Source organism: Varanus komodoensis, unplaced genomic scaffold, assembly GCF_004798865.1.
Source record: "Varanus komodoensis strain SLA01 unplaced genomic scaffold, ASM479886v1 scaffold2, whole genome shotgun sequence".
Classification (NCBI taxonomy): Eukaryota; Metazoa; Chordata; class Lepidosauria; order Squamata; family Varanidae; genus Varanus; species Varanus komodoensis.
Genome location: NW_025335568.1, coordinates 65,461,855 through 65,481,683, shown reverse-complemented (window position 1 = coordinate 65,481,683; position 19,829 = coordinate 65,461,855). Strand labels below are relative to the sequence as shown.

Genomic DNA, 19,829 nt, shown 5'->3' with positions numbered 1-19,829 from the left:
TGGCATTCTGTTTTCCATTGTCTGCTCCAAGATTCTTGCAATTCAGATTTTATAAAACTTGATGTCATGACAAAGGAATTATGACTGGCATGCCATCTAATTATTCTAATAGCTGTTTAAAATCCAAGAGAAGTAGCACGTCTGTTAATTATTTTAATACAGTATGGACTGCTGTTGGTCACTAACAACATTCAGCTGTATGTATTATGTTTAGTTATATTATGAAATGGCCAGTTTAAATATTTTACTGTATATGGATAGCATCAATCATAAATGCATTAGCCTACTTATATCTTGGGGACTGACTCTCTTATACACAGGAAAAATCCAGGTTAGCAGTACTGGAGATTACTAGAGTCTCTAGAGAGGTGGTCTTCACCATTTTAAAGGTAGGAGCCACTTTGGCATCAGGTTTGAAGCCACTTAAGCAGCTTTTACTGGGCTGGGGGCAGGGTGTCTTCCTTCCCCTCCTCTCCACTCAAGCAGCAATGGATGGGGGCCTTTTCAGTCCCTTTTCCCCATACCTCCATGTTGTCCAAGCAAGACCAGATTTCAGCAGGCTCCTTTAATTCTTGGAGATGGTTTTTTTTATTGTAATGTGCCATTCCCTCCAGTGCTTGCAAAATCACCCAGTGGTGTTCTTCATTGCTTCTTTCTTGCCTGGACATCCATTTTCCTCTCCACCTCCAGCAGCTTTGCAGTATATACTGTGGCTGGCCAGTCATGTTCCTCCTTCCCTCTTGGACTCCTTTCACCCAATGTTCCCATGTTTTCCTCTTCTGCACCTCCTACCCAGCCACATTACAGCTGATGAGTGGCAGGTCTCCTGACTTTCATTCCTTGAAGTCTCCTCTGGTAGCCCGTATCACATCTGCTGGCTCCCTTTTATAGCAAACAATATGGCAAAGCTAGAGAGCGACCTCCTGCTGAAAGTGAACAGATACTGGAAAAAAGCAGGAATTTGTGCACAAAAGGGAAAAAATAAAGGGCTGCACTTCAGGAAAAGTGAAGGACACTGCTCTAAAGGATGTATATGAACAAGAAAATCAATTTTAGTAATTACAGTGTTTCCTGCATAGGTTGTTCTAACAGGTTAGGAATAAGAGAGGACACTTTAACATAAGAAGAGGAAACTGTAACTAGGAAGTAGGAATTGACATGCATACCACATTTCATGAATATGGAGATTGTAGTTGGAAACTACTCAGACTTGCTTCTCCAGTTCACCTTTTGTGTGACATGAGGAAGAGCAAGAAATAACTACCTTGAGGGAATAGCAATTTGACAGCATAACTGAACACTGACATGCTCCACACCCTACCACAGAGGTGCATAGAAAAGTGGCTGGAGGGCTGTGTACTGAGTGGACCAGTCTCAAGCGCAGTGTCTACTCAGTGGGAGTCATCGGTGGATCTTGAAAAGGAGGAGGAGGAGCTGGGGGGTGGGGGGAGCCTTTGAATCTCCCTTAACGGTGGTTAGTGATGTTTCTCAGGCCAAATGTGAGACGGGGAGGAATGGTTTTCAGGAGGGGAGAGGGCGCATATGTGAGACCCAGTCCTTGACCCCATGAGGAGGCATTGGGAGAAACAAGCTGCTCCATTGGAGGGGTTTTCCCATTCACAACATCTTGCTCTCCTGCAGCAAGAGGCACCCTGAGGGTGGAGTCAGAAGCTTTATTGAAAGGAAGGAACTGAAGGGAAGTTTCCAGTTTGGGTCCAGCTCTTTACATGAGCAGAGGCTTCTCTTTTCAGCTCTGGTGGAAAGCGGTTCAGAGCTCAAACTGTTCTGTTATCTGTGGAGTCTCAAGAAAACTGCATTTCAAAGCATTGTTTTGAGTTTTGGAACCAGAGCGAAGGAGGGACGCTTACAACAGGCTGATCTGCAGCTTATATGTAATAATAGTCTAATGATTTAAATTTAGTGAGTGTACTCCTTTAAATGATGGTAACTTTCAGAGGAGCAGATGGGGATAAAATACTGAGTGAGGTGATTGACCAGCAACTGATAGTGCTTGGGCAGAACTTGGGAGTGTGTGAGAGGAGAAGAAAACAGTCTGTCCAAGAGCATGGTAGTCTGTCAGCAGTTAGTCACTTGTGGACTGAGAGAAGTTAACAGTCAGTTGTGGGTCTGTCAGCAGTTACAGTCAAGTGTCTGCTGTGAGAAGTTAACAGGCAGAGTTGTGGTTTGTCAGAAGTCTACAGAATCTGAAGATGCAGCCTTCTCATCAGAGTGCTGTGAAAAACATTTAAGATTCTGAAGAAGGAGTAGAATACTCAGAGAGCATTTTATTTATTTATTTATTTATTTATTTATTTATTTATAACATTTCTATGCCGCCCCCATTGCAACAAAGCCTCAGGGCGGCTCACAAAAAATACAAAATATTAGTGATTAGGGAGAGTGTGTGAGAGAAGGTGACAGAAACCTGAGTGCAGGAGGGAAATGAGGATTATGTGTGAGGATTGTGAAGGGAAAGAGTGAGATACCTCAGTTAGAAATTACTATTATGCATTGTTTTATTTAGCAAGGATATAAGTTACTGTACATCTTGAAGCCAGTCTGCTTATTGTACAAATAAAGTTTTATTTTGTATATTTTTAACTCAAAGTCTGTTAACTCATAGGCTGTTTGATAATCAGTGTCTCATCCTCAGGACTACATAGTCCAATGAAGTAGCTTACAGTTTGGGGACAATACTGTGGGAAAGGTTAAGTGCAACAGTTGGAAATAAAATTCCTGGTGGCAGCAGTAGATATCAAGAGAGTTAAAGACAGACCACATCCATGCAAGGGAAGGAGTGCATTTCTGACAAATGGCCTGTATCAACATGCTGAATATGGAGCAACCATAAGCAGAGTCAAGATCTTCCTAAAAAGATAGTGCCTTAAAATTGTGTTAGCACTTGAAGAATTGGAAATAATGGGGTTGGTTGCATGTAGGCGCATGGATTGATTTGGGCTAGTCACATGTCTGTCACATGCCACTATGTGTGAGCAAGATCACTGAGTGTTAAAAAACAAGAAAAGGCCTGTTTGAAACAGAAGTCAGTACCCCATCTTTTAGCAGTTTCAGCTTTCATGCTCCTAGTCCTTCTCCATGTTTGGTTTTTAGAGCTGATTCCAGAGGATTTGAAAATTGTGTAAAATTTCCTGACTTAAGCCACTTAAATAGCATCTGTTTTCTGAAATTAAAGGGACCCATTGTATTACTACCTCTAACTTCTACTTTATATTTAATTTCAAGCAGCTTTCACTGGTTAATTAAAAACATTATTGGACAAAGAAAAATCCCCATCAGGAACTTACAAATTATGTTCAGCATTGGTGGTGCTGTGACCAAGCTATGCCTATCTCCAAATTAAAATAGCTGATGTTTAAAATCATGGCTAAAGAATGCTGGCTGTTTGGGAAAATAGCAGAGTCAGCTTCTGTTGTCTCACGAATCACAGCTGTAATGTGCAGACCTAAGAGGTTTAGAGCATGTACTGCTTCATGGTCTTGCTGCAAATAGAAATATTTTTTTTTTCATTTTCTATCAGAAATCATTTTAAGGGTCCTTAAAATTAAGATAAGTGGGCATCTTACAAGGATCTCAAATAAGCATCTTCACTGTGATATAAAATTACTATTATTTATTAAGCACTGTGTACTGTACAAAGATGCAGCAGAAATCTCTGCCTGTGAGATTATGATCTTAAATGTTCCAAGTGAAAGAAAGGGAAAAATGTACCGCAATATTCTTCTTTTAATGCTGGCTAGAAAGTGGTGGGAGTTGTAGGACTTTCTCCTGTCTGAACATGCATACGATTACATAATCATAGAATCATAGAAGAGTAGAGTTGGAAGGGGCCAGAGGGGCATTGAGACCAGCCCCTGCTGTTGCAGGACACTTAGTTACACTATCCCAGTCAATTGACGGTCCAGACACTTTTTGAATGTCTCTAGTGACGGAGAGCCCACAACTCCCCCAGGTAATAGGTTCCATTGTTGTACTGCTCTGGCAGTGAGGAAAATCTTCCTGGTGTCTAGTGTAAATCTGGTTTCTTTTAGCTTTAATTCAATTATTCCCTGTCCTGTGCGCTGGAATGAACAAGAAGATGTCTTGACATTTCTCTTCATGATAACCTTTCAGGTACTTGTAGAGTGCTGCCATATCACCCCTTACTCTTCTCTTCTTGAGGCTGAACATGCTAGTTCTCTCAATCTTTCTTCATAGGGCTTTGTCTCCAGTCCCTGAAACATCTTTGTTGCCCTTCTGTGAAGTACTGCGCTTATGAGTATCTGTGTCTTTTAAAAATTTTGGTGCCCAGAACTGGACACAGTACTCTTACGTGAGATCTGACTAATGCTGAGTAAAGGGTCAAAGGTCATCAAAGGTCTTCAGCTGGTTCACAGTGCCAGGGCTTTTGTATGATGCACTTAATATCTGTGATAGTCTAGTCACAGGAATTTGGTTTTTGTTCAATATAATTTTGAATTTTAGTGTTAAATCTGACAAGTCTCAAGTGCGTGTGTACGTATTCCTGCTTATTTCTGCCACTTAGCTCAAAATGTGAATGTAACAATGGAATTGAGCTCCATGATGCTTATTTGAACATGAAAATTCCATTTTTTAAATTTATTTAAAAATTTGTATGCCGTCCATTACTGTTATCTCTGGACAGCTTACAACATTATTTCAAACTTCAATAAAATAAGATAAATTAACTATTCCACACTGAGCATCATTTGAAATAAATAAGTCATTTACAATTAAGATTACTATGTGTTAAAATATTGGCCAAATAAAAAGGTCTTGACCTGGTGCCGAAAAACATATAATGATGGCACCAGGCGGACCTCTCTAGGGAGCGCATTCCATAGTTGGGGCGCCACTGCAGAGAAGGCCCTCCTCCTAGTGCTCTGTCTCCTGACCTCTTTCAAAGAGGGTTCCTGGAGGAGGGCCTTTTCAATTTGTAGCCCTTTTCAATCTGAACATCAGTCCTGAGAACAGAGGAATCCTGCCTTCAAACAAACATGGAACTACCTAGTTCCCTTCTTATTTTCTCCAAAGAAGGGCATATATGGAAGTATTCCCCAAATTTCTATGGTTTGAGATTTTCTCTGTTGAGTAAAGGCTGATCTGGGCTTCTGTTTCTCTTTAATGAAGGCAATGGTTAGCATGCAACCTTAGCCTAGATAGGTATTTACATCTTGAAATATATACAAGGAGATTGGAGAGATTGAAATGCTCTTTTTAATGTAATCTTTTGGAAAAACAATTTTTTATGTAGGTATGTATGTATGTTTGTTTGTTTATAAAATTTGGATGCCATCCATTACTTCCATCTCTGGACAGCTTACAACATTAATCAGAATAAAATTAATTAATTATTCCATGCTGGGTGAAAATCCAATAAAATGCAAACAATAAAATCCAATATAAATTTATAATATAAATTTATTATATTTCTGTTCTTTTTCCCCCTCACAAGTAATGCAAGATGGTTCACATAATCATCCTCTTCCTTTCCATTTTATTCTTACAAGAACCCTGCGAGGTAGGTTAGGCTGAAAGTCAGTGACTAGGCTAAAGCCACCAAGTAAGTTTTATGACTAAGTGGGGACTAGAACCTGGATCTCCTGAGTTCTACTTGAGCACTCTGACCATTGCACCACATATTGTTAGAAACTCTGGGTGGCTTTCTTTCTGTGTTGGCTAGTAATTGGTAAAGCAGCCTGCCTTAATTCTTTGAATAGGCATAAGAAGAAGCTTACGCTCTACCTAGTCCAGCTTTATATGCCCACAGAGGTCAACCATGAGAACCCATGAGAAATCTGCAAGAGGATGTGAGCATAATAGCACTCTCCTGCTCAAGTTCCCTGGCAAGGTGGTATTCAAGAACCATGCTGCTTCTGATACTGGAGCTATTTTGCCAGATTAATCGCCAATCTTCCACAATTCTCCCTAATCTCTTTTAAAGCCATCCAAATCAGTGTACCTCTTGTAGTGAATTCCATAATTTAATTATGCATAGTGGCAGTAAGTACTTCATTTTATCTGTCCTGAATCTGCAACCAGTCAGCTTCATGAGATGATCTGATCCTTTAGTACTATGAGAGATTAAGAAATGCTTCTCCATATCCACTTTCTTTACATTATGCATAATTTTATACACTTCTCTTATGATCTCCTTTTTTCTACGATGAAGAGCATCAAGTGTTGTAAAACTTAGAGCTCCAAAAGTTGTAGTGTTTAATACAATGTTGTAAGCATGCAGAAGAGGTGTAAGGATCACCCATATGAGACTACCCAGTAGCTTCATGCATCATCTAACACTTCACTCTTGGTTGCCTGCTGCCATAGCCATAGAGGTAGAGACATATATACCAGATATATGTTGCGTAATTAATGTTCATACGTTGTTATATGTTTATCCTCTTGGATTGTGTTAACTGCCTTGAGAGCTTGTTAACACAATCCAAGAGGGATATAGAGCAATGGTTTATTTGAGGTTTTTTCTTTTCTTTTTTTTCCCTTAAAGGTATCTCCGGCTCTATGGGAGAAAGTTTAGCAAAGAAGATCATGTCCTTTTTATCAAGCTCATGTATGAGCTAGTAACTATTCCAAAGTTGGAGATCAGCATGATGCAAGGTTTTGCACGTCTTTTGATAAACCTGTTGAAGTAAGTTTGTTTGTTTGTTTGTTTATTTATTAAAACATTTTTATGCCGCCCCATTCGCCGAAGCCTCGGGGCGGCTTACAACAATAAGTTAAAAAATAATTATAACATTAAATTAAAAAATATAAACATTAAGTTAAAAATACAAAAAATACCAATATAAAAAAAGTTACTTGTTGTATTGCTGTTATGAAATGGAAGTAATTTCTGTGCTTTGGAAGAATAACATGGAAAAAAGGATTTCACTTGATGTTGAAGATACACCTTGCTAGCATTAAAAAATTAAACAATTAATTTGTCTTTAGTAGAACTCTTGTTTCTGACACCCTGCTGGGCTCCTAAGGTGTCATTGGTGTAAGGGACAAGTCTTTCTGCCTTCTCTAAGACTGGCAAAAGCCTGGTTTATTCCTGCAGTTGTAAAGTCGTACAGCTTCAAAATCCATTTTAAATCCAGCTGAGGTCCAAGAGTAGTCACTGCTCCTCTGTCATTTATGGACTCCACACAGATACACTTGCCAGGTTAATTATGTATGTTTATTGCTGGCAAGTACAGTTGTGCGCTTCTGAAAATAAATTTTAGAGGGCAGCTTGCTGAGTAAGAGTCCATGTCAATGAGCCTGCCTGGCCTAGTTTTAATGTATCACTGGCCATATCTCAGCCAATGTAAAAAGAGCAGGCATGAACTGTGGAACTGTACACCTCTTTTCCTACACTCTGTGAATTCTACCTTCCTTTTCCTGTGAGTTGCAGCCATGAGTAAGCATTCTTTCATGTTTTCTTTTAACCAGTATTTGCAAACTTGCTTCAAACCTGGTTTAAAATCTTTATTAAGAGTGACTTTTGGTTGGTCCTAACTGTCCTGTTGTCATGCATCTGCTTTGTTGGCATGTTAATAGGTCACCTATTCCAAATCTCATGCCTTCTAGAGGTTTGGAACCAGTATTCCTCTGGTCCCTGACTGTTGACTATACAGGTGGAAGCTGATGGAGGTTGTAATCCTGGAGGGTGCCAAGTTGGAGAAGGTCGTTTTAGGCTATCTGTAAACTATGTGAGAGAGGAGATGACTAAGTAGAAGGATCAGTCACATATGAATGGCGCATCCCAGTGTGAGTGATGACTAAACTGTCTTTTTTCCCCTTCTAATTTAGGAAAAAAGAACTTCTTTCAAGGGATGACTTAGAATTACCCTGGAGGCCGCTTTATGAAATGTTGGAGCGAATATTATACTCTAAGACTGAACATCTTGGATTAAATTGGTTTCCAAAGTAAGACTTTTTAAAAGGGGTTTTAACATTGTGAAATATATGTTTACCTTTTTGTTTGTTCGATACTAACAGTGGGCTCAGGCCTCAAGGACATGTAGAACAAATCAAAGACAGAATTTGTTCATAGGGTCATCTTTTGTAGTGCAGCTTATAGGAACTCAGCATTTAAGCCTGGACATTTAAATTAGCTCTACAAATAGTACTTTACCTTCAGTTCACTAATTTGTCAGATTTGATTATGCTGCATGTAAATATCTTGTTTTTTTGGTAATCTGAATTTAGAATAACAAGATTTAGATATTTATCTTTGCAGTGGGTGTTCATCACCTTCTCTTAATCATATGCCTTTTCTGCTTCACAAGGAAGCAACATGATTCCATATCATTAGATGAAAGATCTAGCTTGTCTAGATGAAGGATCTATCTAGTATTATTCGATATTTCAATAAAACCTGGCTATTTGCAAGTAGAAAGCAATGCAGGCCTCATTCAGGCATTAATGTAAGGGCTAAAAGTGCAGAAGGGATACGGAGGGGCCTCCAGGATGTTTCTACGCATAGTCACTAGAATGCAGGTAGAAGCCTCTGTGTGGTCGGTAGCCTTCGTAAAGCAGGGCTTCTGATTACATTGAATGCTCTCTGATTGCAGGTAGGGCCCCTCTTCATACTTCCCTGCACAGTGAAAGAAGGCTGGGAACTCTGGAGGCAGGGCTTGCATGTATGCCCTCTGCCTGCAAAGGGCCATAGCCACCCACCTCTGGGGATTAGCGCTATGTTAGAGAGAAGAAATAGCTTAGATTTGCTTTGCATGTATAATGACCAAGTTTCAATCCATCATATCTTAACAAAATGCTTCATAGTTTGAAAGGCTGGGAAAGGCCTCTTTCCCTCAACATTGGGAGAGCTGTTATCAGTTAGAATAGAAAGTACCAGGATAGGTGGACTATTGATCTGACCTGGTGGCTTAAAAACTGATAGGTTGCTGGGGACATGCAGGTGTGCTGCCTTCTCTCTCCCACTTGTGCATGACAGCCAGTTGGTAGAGTGTATTCAACCACAAGAAGAAAACACTTTTCTCAGCTTCACATTATATGGATGGAACAACAGGCCAGTGATGTAGCATGAGCTCTGTTCACAGAAGGTTCCCACGTTCAGTAATTGACACTTCCAGTTAAAGAGTTTCAGGGCCTGTGTTTCGGACAAATAACTTTTCCAGCTTGCTGGTTGAGAATGTTCGAGAAGAGTGCAAATTTCCAAGCATGCTCTTAATTCTGAGCTGTGCCCCTCCATCAGTTTAATCCTTTAGAGATCAATGTGGAAGCTTGGGTTCATGTGTCCCGTAGGACTCCTAGATTAATAACAGATTCCCATGCAATAGTACACACCACTAAAAGTTGTGCGTATCAGCATGTGCAAGTACATCAGGCAGTTTGGGGGAGTTGCTTTTTATCAAGCGGGGATCCAGGAAGGTATGAGGTGTGGCCAAGCTGTGTTAGGCCTGTTAAACACATTGCACAGTGGTTAATAAGCTACAGTGGCCTACTAAGCATCCTGTGTGTACCATTTGAATGATAGCCAGATTTGCATAATTGCTTTCCCTGGCTTTGCTTGTGATGTTCAGACCTGGAGAGGGTGGTTGGTTGGGGTAGTTACCAAAGACCTAGAACTGATTGGCTGTTTTTGGGTTGGTGGGTGGTTTGTTAATCACCCCAACCAGCCACATTCACCAGGTTTACACACCAGAAAGAGGCTACTGTATAAATTGCAAATTGTAAAGAGGCCTGTGGGAGAGCCCCTCTCCAGCAAAGTTTATATTTTTAGGGGTGTCTAATCTACGATTTAAAAAATTGTGCAGTGCGACCATTTCTTGATGTTTTGGCAATGTTGTTTGCATAATATATTTCACCATTGTTCCTTTTGCTGGACTGAGAAGGATGAATTAAAGATCAAAAAATATGAATGGAGTGATCTGATTTGCATGCAGCAAGCAACCCAGAGTTTGCTAACTGTGGCTTGTTTGGCAGAATACTAGAATGGGTATCTTGGCTCTTGGCTGTTTGCCTGCTTTCACCTTGTTTGCCAAGGCAGGGACATTTAGTCCTTGGCTTCTTGTCCATGACATGTTAAACTGATACTCTGGGTTGTTGAGGGAGAAACAACCAAGAGTTTTAACATATGGTTTGTCTTCCAGGATGGTTTCTTTTTCAATAACTCAGATTTTTTGGTACATATCTCCTGGACAGCGAAGAAAATGGGAGCAAACAGTTGAGTGGTCAAGAGCCAGCACTCTTGCTCATTCCCATATCCTTCCGAACAAACCACAGTTTGTTAACCATAGACTGTTACTTTGGGTGTGAATTGGGTCCTTGTGTTTTTAGGGTCATTTTGTCTACAATTCTAGCATTTTCTTTTTCATTGTTTTGCTTTTAAAACTTTCTTTTTTACGTTCAGTTCATGTCGACCAGGCTTGTCTTCACCTAAAACATTTGTGCTTAATGTTTTACATAGGTGGTAAGGACATTTTATTTTTGGTCTTTGTTTAGCTCTGGCCGAAGTGTTAACTTCTTGCATGTTCTGTCCTGCTGTAACACTTGTCACAAACACGTAACTTTTCTGCATATAAGACTGAAAAATCCAATAACATTACACCATAGTTTATGGGAATGTCGCACTGTATCTTGACCTAATTGTGAGAAAATATATTGTGTGTGAAGTGGCTGAAGCATATGGCTCTCTGCTAATATCTGTTAACAAATAAATATATTATTTAAAATAGCAAAGTGAATGTAATGCCCTAATTGTTAGGCATAATTTGCACAACACTGTAATAATGCATGAATTTAACTTGTTACAGAGGTTGATATAGTAGCTAAGGAGAAAGGATAAGGAATAGTTAGTTGAATTTTTAAAATAAACTTGAATGTGAGACTTGGACTACAATTTTGTGCACTGGAGTAAATTGCATTTTGTTTAATAGCATTTACTTCCTAGTAAATGTGTTTAGGGTTTCAAACTTTTATATAAATATTTGCTATTGCTGGAAAAATTCTGCCTATATTAGCAACCATTTTTGAAAAGCAAAGTTTAAGTTAATTATTGAAAAAGAAGAAAAGTTGTTGCAAAAGCCTTTGATCAAATAGAAAGCCTTTGTTTCATTCATCACATTTCCATATCATCTAATGTCCAAAGTTCTCTCAATGTTTCACAACAACTGAAAATAATGTATAATATATAATACACTATAAAAGCTTAACATTACAGTATAAAATACATGTAAAACCCAAAGCAAAACCTAGCAGCAGTACAAGCACTTTAAATACAGCTAAGGATTTAAAACAAGCAAGCTGAGACCCTAAAATTCCTAGCTTTAAACCAATCATTTATAAAGCCCTACAGTTTCTAAGCATTGCACAATCAAACAACTATACCATCAGAGGCATGTCGAAACCTAATTATCAAATGTAGCCTTTGTCCTGTCTTCCTTTGATAGGTCTTTCAAGGTGGCTTTACTGGACAGCAGAACTTTGTACAGACCAGCACTCAGCATGAGTACTGTCAAGAGCCGGCGCTGTGTGGTGGCAAGTGTTAGCCTGGAACTGGGGGAGATACCAGTTCACATCCCCACTTAGTCAGAAGCTCAGTGAGTGACCTTGAGACCACACTCTGCCAGCCTAACCTGTTTGACAAGGTCATGGTGTAGGCCAAAGGGGCTGATGGGAGAGAAGGATGATGGAATAGCCTTGAACATCACTTTGGGCTTCATGGAGGAAGGACAGAATGAGAAGGGAGTGGATTTACTCAGCTAAGGCCCAATAGTATCCATATTCAGACCAAAAAAATTGTTATTTCCAAAAATCACTGAGCAACTTTGGGAATTACTTCTAAATTAACAATGTCATTTTCTCTCTTCTGCTCTGAAGCTGCAACTATTCAGTTTCATTGGGTGACTCCCAAGTTATTTTACTGCCTTTGTGCCCTAACCCTTTTCAAGAAGATTAAGGCAATGCTAGGTTTGGCTGAGGAAGTGACTAGGCTGGGGATTTAGACTGTGCTATCTCTGGGAGAAAACTTACTCTCCATGATCCAGAGAGCATAATGCTAATGGGGCAGCTTTTATATAAATCTAATAAATAATAGTAACAATGTTCCCTATACCATGCATATTTTTATAAGTGTATGTGATACTTGTCTTTCCTTTTAGGATTTTTTATGCTCCAGTTCTGTGTTTATTTTGTTTGCCCTTTGCTAGAACTTTTTTCCAATTCTACAGTAAACTTCCAGCACCATATCTCAGGTGCACTTGCACTGTAGATTGTATCCTAGACATCTTATTTTCATTCTATTTCCTAATAACCTCTAGCACAGAATTTGCTTTTTCCATTGCTGTTGCATGCCAAGTTGACTTTTGGAGAGCTATCTACCTAATCCTACATTCTTTTTTGCTTACAGTTCAGATTCCATCAAGTAAGGTATGGGATGCTAGGGTTCATATTTAATTATGCTGAACCTCACTTGCTACGTGGCACATTTGCATCTACTTCATGCCCTTTGTTGCCTACTTAAATTTTTACCATCATGTAATTTTTCATCATGACTACAAAACAATTCTGAATGTTAAACCATCTAAAGGAAGGCTTGCATCCATATATGCCCTCCCGCCCCTTGAAATTAGCAACAGATGCCCTTCTCCGGAAACCCTCTGTGAATGATATTAGGAGGGTGAGTACCTGGAGGAGGGCTTTCTCTGCAGTGGCGCCCCATCTATGGAATGCGTTCCCCAGAGAGTTCCGCCTGGCGCCGTCGTTATTTGTTTTTCGGTGCCAGGCTAAGACCTTTTTATTTAAAACTTATTTTAATTGTTAAATTATTTGAATTAATAGGATTTTAATTTTTTAGCCAAGATGCACCGGGGGCTTTTAAACCATTTTTTAAATTGTTATATTGTTATTATTTATGTATTTATGTACTTTGTATCCTGTTGTGAGCCACCTCGAGGCTTCATTGCGATGGGGGTGGCATAAAAATGTTATAAATAAATAAATAAATAGTTGCAGCCCTAGTACAGATTCCCACTGATTTTTTGCTTCCATTGGAAGAACTGTCTGTTTCCTCCATCTTCTGTTCTTACATTTATAGGAATACCTGTCAACTTATTCCATGACTGCAATGTTTGCTCAGAAATTTTTGTTAAAATCCTTTTAGAAGCCTGGTTATATAATATCTGTGGACCCATTCCTGCCCATATGGTTCTTGACATTCTTAAGAATCTTTCAAAGAACTGTACTTAACAAAAGATATTCTGATTTTCTTCAATAAGCTTTGTTCTGCTATACGTTTAATAATTCCAGCTTTAATAATGCTTTCCAGCAATTTACCCCCTCACAGACATTAGACTAACGAAGCTATGTTTTCAAACCCCAATCTATTTTTAAAAATTAGTGTTACTTTGGCTAGCTTCCAGTCCTCATGTAAAGAGGATAATGTTGCATATTTTTGTTAGAAAATCAAGAGTTTTAAATTTGAGTTCCTTAAGAACCTTTGCATGTATACTTCCTTGACTCTGGAGTTGTGGACTTTGTCAGTTTGCCCTTGAATTTCATTTCCTGCCATGAGGATTTAATTTGCTCAGCCTTTCTTTTTAAAGAAAAAATGGTTCAGGAATGGAAGACTGAGGCAAATAATTCCTTCAATCATTCTTTTAATATATTTTGCTGTCTAATGGGTTGAATATCTCCCTGGTAGTTTCCTGTTTCTGATGTATTTTTAAATGAACCTGTGTTGTTTTTCCTGTTTCACTAGTAGGTTCCCCAAGTTTTTCTGTTTCATTTTCTTTATGTCTACAATTGATTTGCTAGGAGTCTGTGGTTATCTTTATTTTCCTTGCAGATGTAAGGAAAAGTTTGTTTATATGCTGCTTTTTGTCCGTAAGCACCCAAGGCAGCATTTTGTTTGATTAAAAAGACAGTTTCATTTCGTTCGTTACATTTGTATGCTGCCCTGTAGTTGCATCATAATTAAGAAGACAGTGCCTAATTGAACTGGTATCTAGTATCTAGCTGGATTTTGTATCTCAAAAAGAGGAGGGAAGATAGCTAGTTGACAGCGAGTTAAAATTAGATCAAACTAATAATGTAAGGGACATCAATATTTACTGCTTTATGACATGGCAACTGTGAAACAGAAAGCATTGTGTGTTTTCCCCACACAATACCTTAAACAATAATAATTAATGTTTAGGGTAGTAACCAGTGGAGCTGATCTGCCTCTACTGGTCCTTCTGTACCCTTGGGACCCACTAATGCGACTTTGATTGTCTAAAAATATTCCCAGGAACAAGCAGGAATGCTAGTTACCAGACTGGGACAGGTCAGTGAGGTTGCCTTCTGTAAGCTCCACTCTCTTGTTCTACAAATGAGCCTACTACTCCCTTTTTGAGTCTCAGAGGACTTCACATATGTTATTTCAGTACTCTCTACAACTCAAGGCAGAGCTTCCCCTAGAAGCAAAAATGACAAAATTTAGGCTGTTATACTTTGGACACATCATGAGAAGGCAAGATTCCCTGGAGAAGACTGTCAAGCTAGGGAAAGTTGAAGGCAGAAGAAGAAAAGGAAGTCCAAATAAGAGATGGATTGAATCTATAAAGGAAGCTACAGCCTTGACTTTAGAATAGCTAACCAGGGAAGTCATGGGTAGGATATTTGGGAGAGCTTTCATTCATAGGGTCATTGTAAGTTGGAGAGGACTTGATGGCACATAACAATCTTGCAAGGTAGGTCAGTATTGTGTTGCAGATGACAACCAATGTGGTATGGTGGTTAAGAGGGCTAGGTAGAGGACCTGAAGGTTTTTTTTCCCTAGTCATCACTCAGTTGGGATGTTCACTGGATGACTTTGGGCCAGTCACAGTCTCTCAACGTAACCTACCTCAGAGGGCTGTTGCCAGGATAAAATGGAGAGGAGAAGAACCTTGTAAGCTGCCTTGGGTTCCTTGCAAAAGTAACACAGGTAGGGTATAAATGTAATATAATAACAATGATACTAATGAGGGGAGAGATAGTGGTTGCTTGGATTCTCCCCCAATTCCCCCACGTGCGGCAGGAACTAGATTTGAAATGGACCTCATGTTTTGTAGTGCTGTCTTTTATCTACTTAGGCTGCAACTGTTTTGCAATTTCTCAAGTTTTAAGGGATAAATATATATAGTACTTCTCCTTAGAGTTAAATTAATACTTGTATTTTGTAAAGTGAAGGAAGCAAGGCCATCCGCTGGATCTGGACTAAAATGTCAGCACACCTTTCTTGTGTCCTTTGTCAGTGTTTTACTGGACAAAAGTTGCTTTAATACTGGATCCTGAATGGTGAAATGCTCAGAATATTGGATTGGATGAATCCCTTATCTAGTTCCTTTGCTAATGAGCAGAATTGATTGATATAATTTAAAAATAACTAATGATACTCTCTTCATGCAGCAAAGAGCCTGGAACATGGCTCACTTTTTAGATCAAGAATGCAGAACCTGTGGTCTGGGTACCACCTGAGGTCTGCACATCCTTAATTACAGCCTCCAAGGATGCCTAATGTAGGGATTATGTCCACTTCTCCTAAAAATACAGTGTTCTGTGTTTGTTGACTTAGAATCTAAATGAGGATTGGAAGAAGAGAAGGGACTGGAATTCTTGACTGAAATGCAAGACTAGCAGACCCAGTTCAGTGAGAACCTGACCATGTCTGATTTTGTGTCAAATTCTGTTGAGCAGATGGAATTAGATGGGGATGGACTTTACATTATTAGAGCAATTAGGTGGTGTCATGTTTAAAGGGCTGACCATTTAAATCTCACTGATTGGCCCAGAAGTGCCATGAGCCACCCTGAAGGTGGAGTCAGCTCCCTTTTGGATGGGAAGGGAGGAGAGGTATTTAATTGGGAATCAACTGTTTTATCATTATGATGTGTTTCTCTAATGGCTAGTATTCTACCTTTACTGGTGTCTTTTGTTAATGATTTTGCATTATAAATCAACACTGGGCAGTTGGAACATAATGAGGACTTTAGTTAGAAGGCTTTTGTTCTGGTCTGCTTGGAAGGAGCTGGGAAAGACCAGCTCTTGACACTCTGACTGCCTTCACCCCACTTGTTGCCAGATTGCCTTCCTCAGAGATCCTCGTAGTGACTGTACTTTCATCACAGGGACATGAGATCTGTATGAGGAGCAGCAAGGTGGGGGTGGGGGAGGGGGAGATAAGGCTCTTCACCCACTTCCCCAGCAATCCTCTCATTTTGCTCTTTGCCTGCTGCTCCTAGCAATCTGTTCTAGGATCACTGGTGCATATGCTTAAGTGTCTGTGTGTGTGTGTGTGTGGGGGGGGTGCAGCCCTTGACGTTTTAAAGATTGTGCACCCTGATCTTGATGCTTGGTAAAATTCTGTATTTATTTCAATGCAACAGTGATGATAATAGCAGATATAATTCAGGCTGCCAGTAACTGTCACCTTCCATTGTGATTAACTTTTTTCTGGGAAAGAGAAAGATTAACTTGGATTCCTAAAAATACTGTGTCTTAAAACTGAATTATAATTCTTCAGAATTTTCTTGATATAAATCTGTGATGTTCTTTTTGGTATTAGTCTGTATTCATCTGAATGGTGCTAATTTGTGCACAAAACATCAGGGGGTGCACAATAGTTCTTGGGTACCTGTCTGTGAAGTCAGTTGGAATGTTTTGTGTGGGAATAATGCCGAATCCCATGCATTGTTCTGCTCTTTTAGATGTGACTTGAAATCAATAAACCATGTAGGGTTTTCCTTGCACAGCCTTACCCCATAATTAAATTCTTGATCTTTAAAGTTTTTAGGTTTTTTTTTTTTTTTTTTTTGCTGTACTTCAGCAGGCTAATATGGCAACACTTCTAGGCCCAGGTCATTCCCTCTAGTATATTTAATTATGGAAATGTGAGAGAGGCAGATTCCTATTCTTCAATCTTATGGTGATAGATGAGGTGCAAGCAGCTGCTACAGAAGGTCCATGTCTTTCCTCTGTGTTTCTCAGAGCATGTTATAACTATGTGGCTATATGGAATGAGATGAACGGAAGTGCGTGATATGAGATACTCATTTGTTTAAAATGCTGCTAACTCTTGAACATCCTTGAAGTGTCAAGGAGCTTTGAAAAAAAATAAAACAATACGAGTGTAACAAGACACACTTGTCTCCTCACTTGGAAGGTCAGTGTGAATTTCTAAAGTCTTACATAATTTCCTAACACCCAGAAACTCTGCATGAACATTTAATCTTAGCCTAAATAGCAGTGCAATATAAATCTGAATATTACAGTGATGTTAATGGTAATCCCAGTTATATCCCAAGAAAGCGGCTTATTTTTTTCTGTTGTTTTTATAAAAATACAGTAGTTCATACATGGCATTAAGGGTTAAATCTCTATACTTTAAGCAAAACTGCATGTGTATAATAATTATTTGTCAGAAACATCTGTAATGTATGAGTACTTCTGCTTACAAATCCCAGAGAAATGAGTGAATTGAGAGAAAAATTGGAAAGCTGGCCTGTTTTCATTATTTAAGCATGATTTATTTATTATGTATGCATTCATTCATACAGTGGTACTTTGGCTCACAAACTTAATCCATTCCAGGACTCTGGTCGTGACCCAAATTGGTCGTGAGCCAAGTTAAATTTCCCCATAAGGTTCAATGTAAATAAGGTTAATCCGTTCTGTAACCATTTTTTTAATTAGAAAAATATGAAGCAAAGTGACAAAGAACAACAAAGATCGTGGCCATCTCCCCCTCCCCACCCCGAGCACAAGTGCGGCCATCTCCCCGCCCCCCCCAGCACGACTAAGATCGCGCCTTTCATCCCTGCACGCGCCGTCACTCGGGGGGGGGAGAGATGGCCGCAATCGTGCTGCTTGAGGGAGGGAAGATGGCCAAGATTGAGCCCATCTTTCCTGCAGGAGCGCGCCCATGATCACACACATCTTCCCTGCATGAGTGCAACTGCATTCGTGGTCATCTCCCCACTTGTGGGGCAGGGGGGGAGATGGCTGTGATCTTGGTTGCCACCCAATGCGGAGTTCGCGATCCACATCAAAATTTTCATGGAATTTTTGTTCGTGACCTGATTTGGTTGTGAACTAAGGCGTTCAGGAGCCGAAGTACCACTGTATACTGCTTTTCTATAGTTTGATGGTGATGGCAGCTCAATATTGATGCTTATGTATTTATGTAAAAAAAATCTAAAATCAGAAATTCAACCATAGTTAAACACAGCAAAATTACACCAATGAAAGAGCTGATAGCAACTGTAAGTAAAAGTCTGAAGAGAAAACATTTTTTTGATTTGCCTTCTAATGGAAGCAATGATGTTGACACTTGAAGTTCTGGGGAAGGTGCTTTACAGGCATGGCAGAGACGTGGCATCACAGTGTCTCTGTTGATGGATTGTGGCTAATGGACTGTCTCCAAGGGGAGAATTCTGTTGTTCCATCCTCTATACTTCAGGAGCTAGCATAGAAAGGACACTGAAAAAAGTTGATCTGACCTCACTTCTGAAAGTCGGGAAGGGCCAGGGCCTCCATTGATTACTTCAGTGGATAGCAGACAGGTTCTTATTAGAAGACACTGCTTAAGATATTCTTGCATGTTAATATTTGAATTGGGCAGAAACATGCAGGTAAATAATGTATAATTTTACAGTCTATAATAATACAAGAGGAAGTACATTTGTCTTTTCATCAGTGCAATAGGAGGAAGATTATGGTTTCTAGACACCTGAAGGCTATTGTGCATGTTAAGGGGATTCTAGAGGTGTGCCTTGTATTTAAATCACAATTAATTTAAATGTGTCCATGTTGTTGAAGCGTACAGTAGTCACGAGGTGAAGATGTCATTACCCAGCTCATTGCTTTGCAGTCCATAGAGTCTGAAGTCTGGAGAAATTAATGGGCTGACAGAGTTATAGGACTGCCTCCTGCTGTGGGGTCAGCCTCCTTGGGCATGAACAGTGCTTCCTCAAGAGTCTGGGTGGGTGTGCCATGGCAAGAGCTGAGCCTAAGGGTGTCAGTGGGTGGGTTCCACTCAGACAGGGTGGGCAGAATGTGCCCAGCCCTGACAGCTGCACAGAGTTGCTTGAAGGCTTTGCTGCATCAAGACAAAGATGATTCCAGCCCGTGTTGGTTAAGATTAGTATAGTGTGGTCAGGGCAACAGTGGCATTGCCACCATCTGTGTAATAGGTTTAGGATTCTAAACACTTTAAAGGTAGAGCAACGTTTAACACACTAAAGCAGCGGCCATGCTGGCTGGGCATAAAGCAACTTGGAGTCCAAAATATCTGGAGGGTACCAGGTTGGGGAAGGCTGTTCGACTGACAAACCCATTATGGTAATTACTCTGGTAAGGTTATCTTTATCCAAGAGCGTTGTGTAGTTGGCAGCAAAACAACAAGCTACAGATTTGCGCCTTACCGGGGTATGTATGGGTTGCAACCCGTCCACTGCAAGGTGCACTTTAACATTTTGATCCCCGCTTGGTCCTCTCCAGCTGTTCAGAATTTGTGTAGTGTGACTACATGAGAAGGAATGTTCTAGCCCTGTTTCCCTGCTCCTGTGTTTCCATCACCCTTTATTCATGAAAAAGAACACCCTGAACCCTGGAAATTCAGGGTTCTTAATCACACACAGATGCTCCACGAATAAAAAGGGGCAAAAGGGGGCAGTTTTCCTTAGAAGTAAGAGCAAGCCAGGCCTTTTGTGTTGCCACGTGACTGAATTTCAGTGACAAGCCACTGCTTGTGTTTGTGACAACATGGAAAAATCAACCCTTTTTTGCTACCAGGCTATTAAATGTCAGTCTTAAATCTGGTGGAGGAGCATTGAGGTGCCACA

At 39.9% G+C, this 19,829-nt stretch overlaps 1 protein-coding gene across 2 annotated transcripts in view; it reads left to right on the top strand.

Annotated features, from left to right (window-relative positions):
- The window catches only part of PSME4 (proteasome activator subunit 4), a 98,181-nt gene that overhangs the window by 5,682 nt on the left and 72,670 nt on the right, over positions 1–19,829 (top strand). The window contains exons 2-4 of one of the 2 annotated variants that reach the window (XM_044429580.1): positions 6,524–6,664; positions 7,810–7,926; positions 10,376–10,435. In XM_044429580.1, the coding sequence (XP_044285515.1) occupies positions 6,524–6,664; positions 7,810–7,926; positions 10,376–10,435 (318 nt within the window). The remainder of the gene's footprint in view (positions 1–6,523; positions 6,665–7,809; positions 7,927–10,375; positions 10,436–19,829) is intronic. The other variant, XM_044429581.1, reaches the window with a different exon arrangement.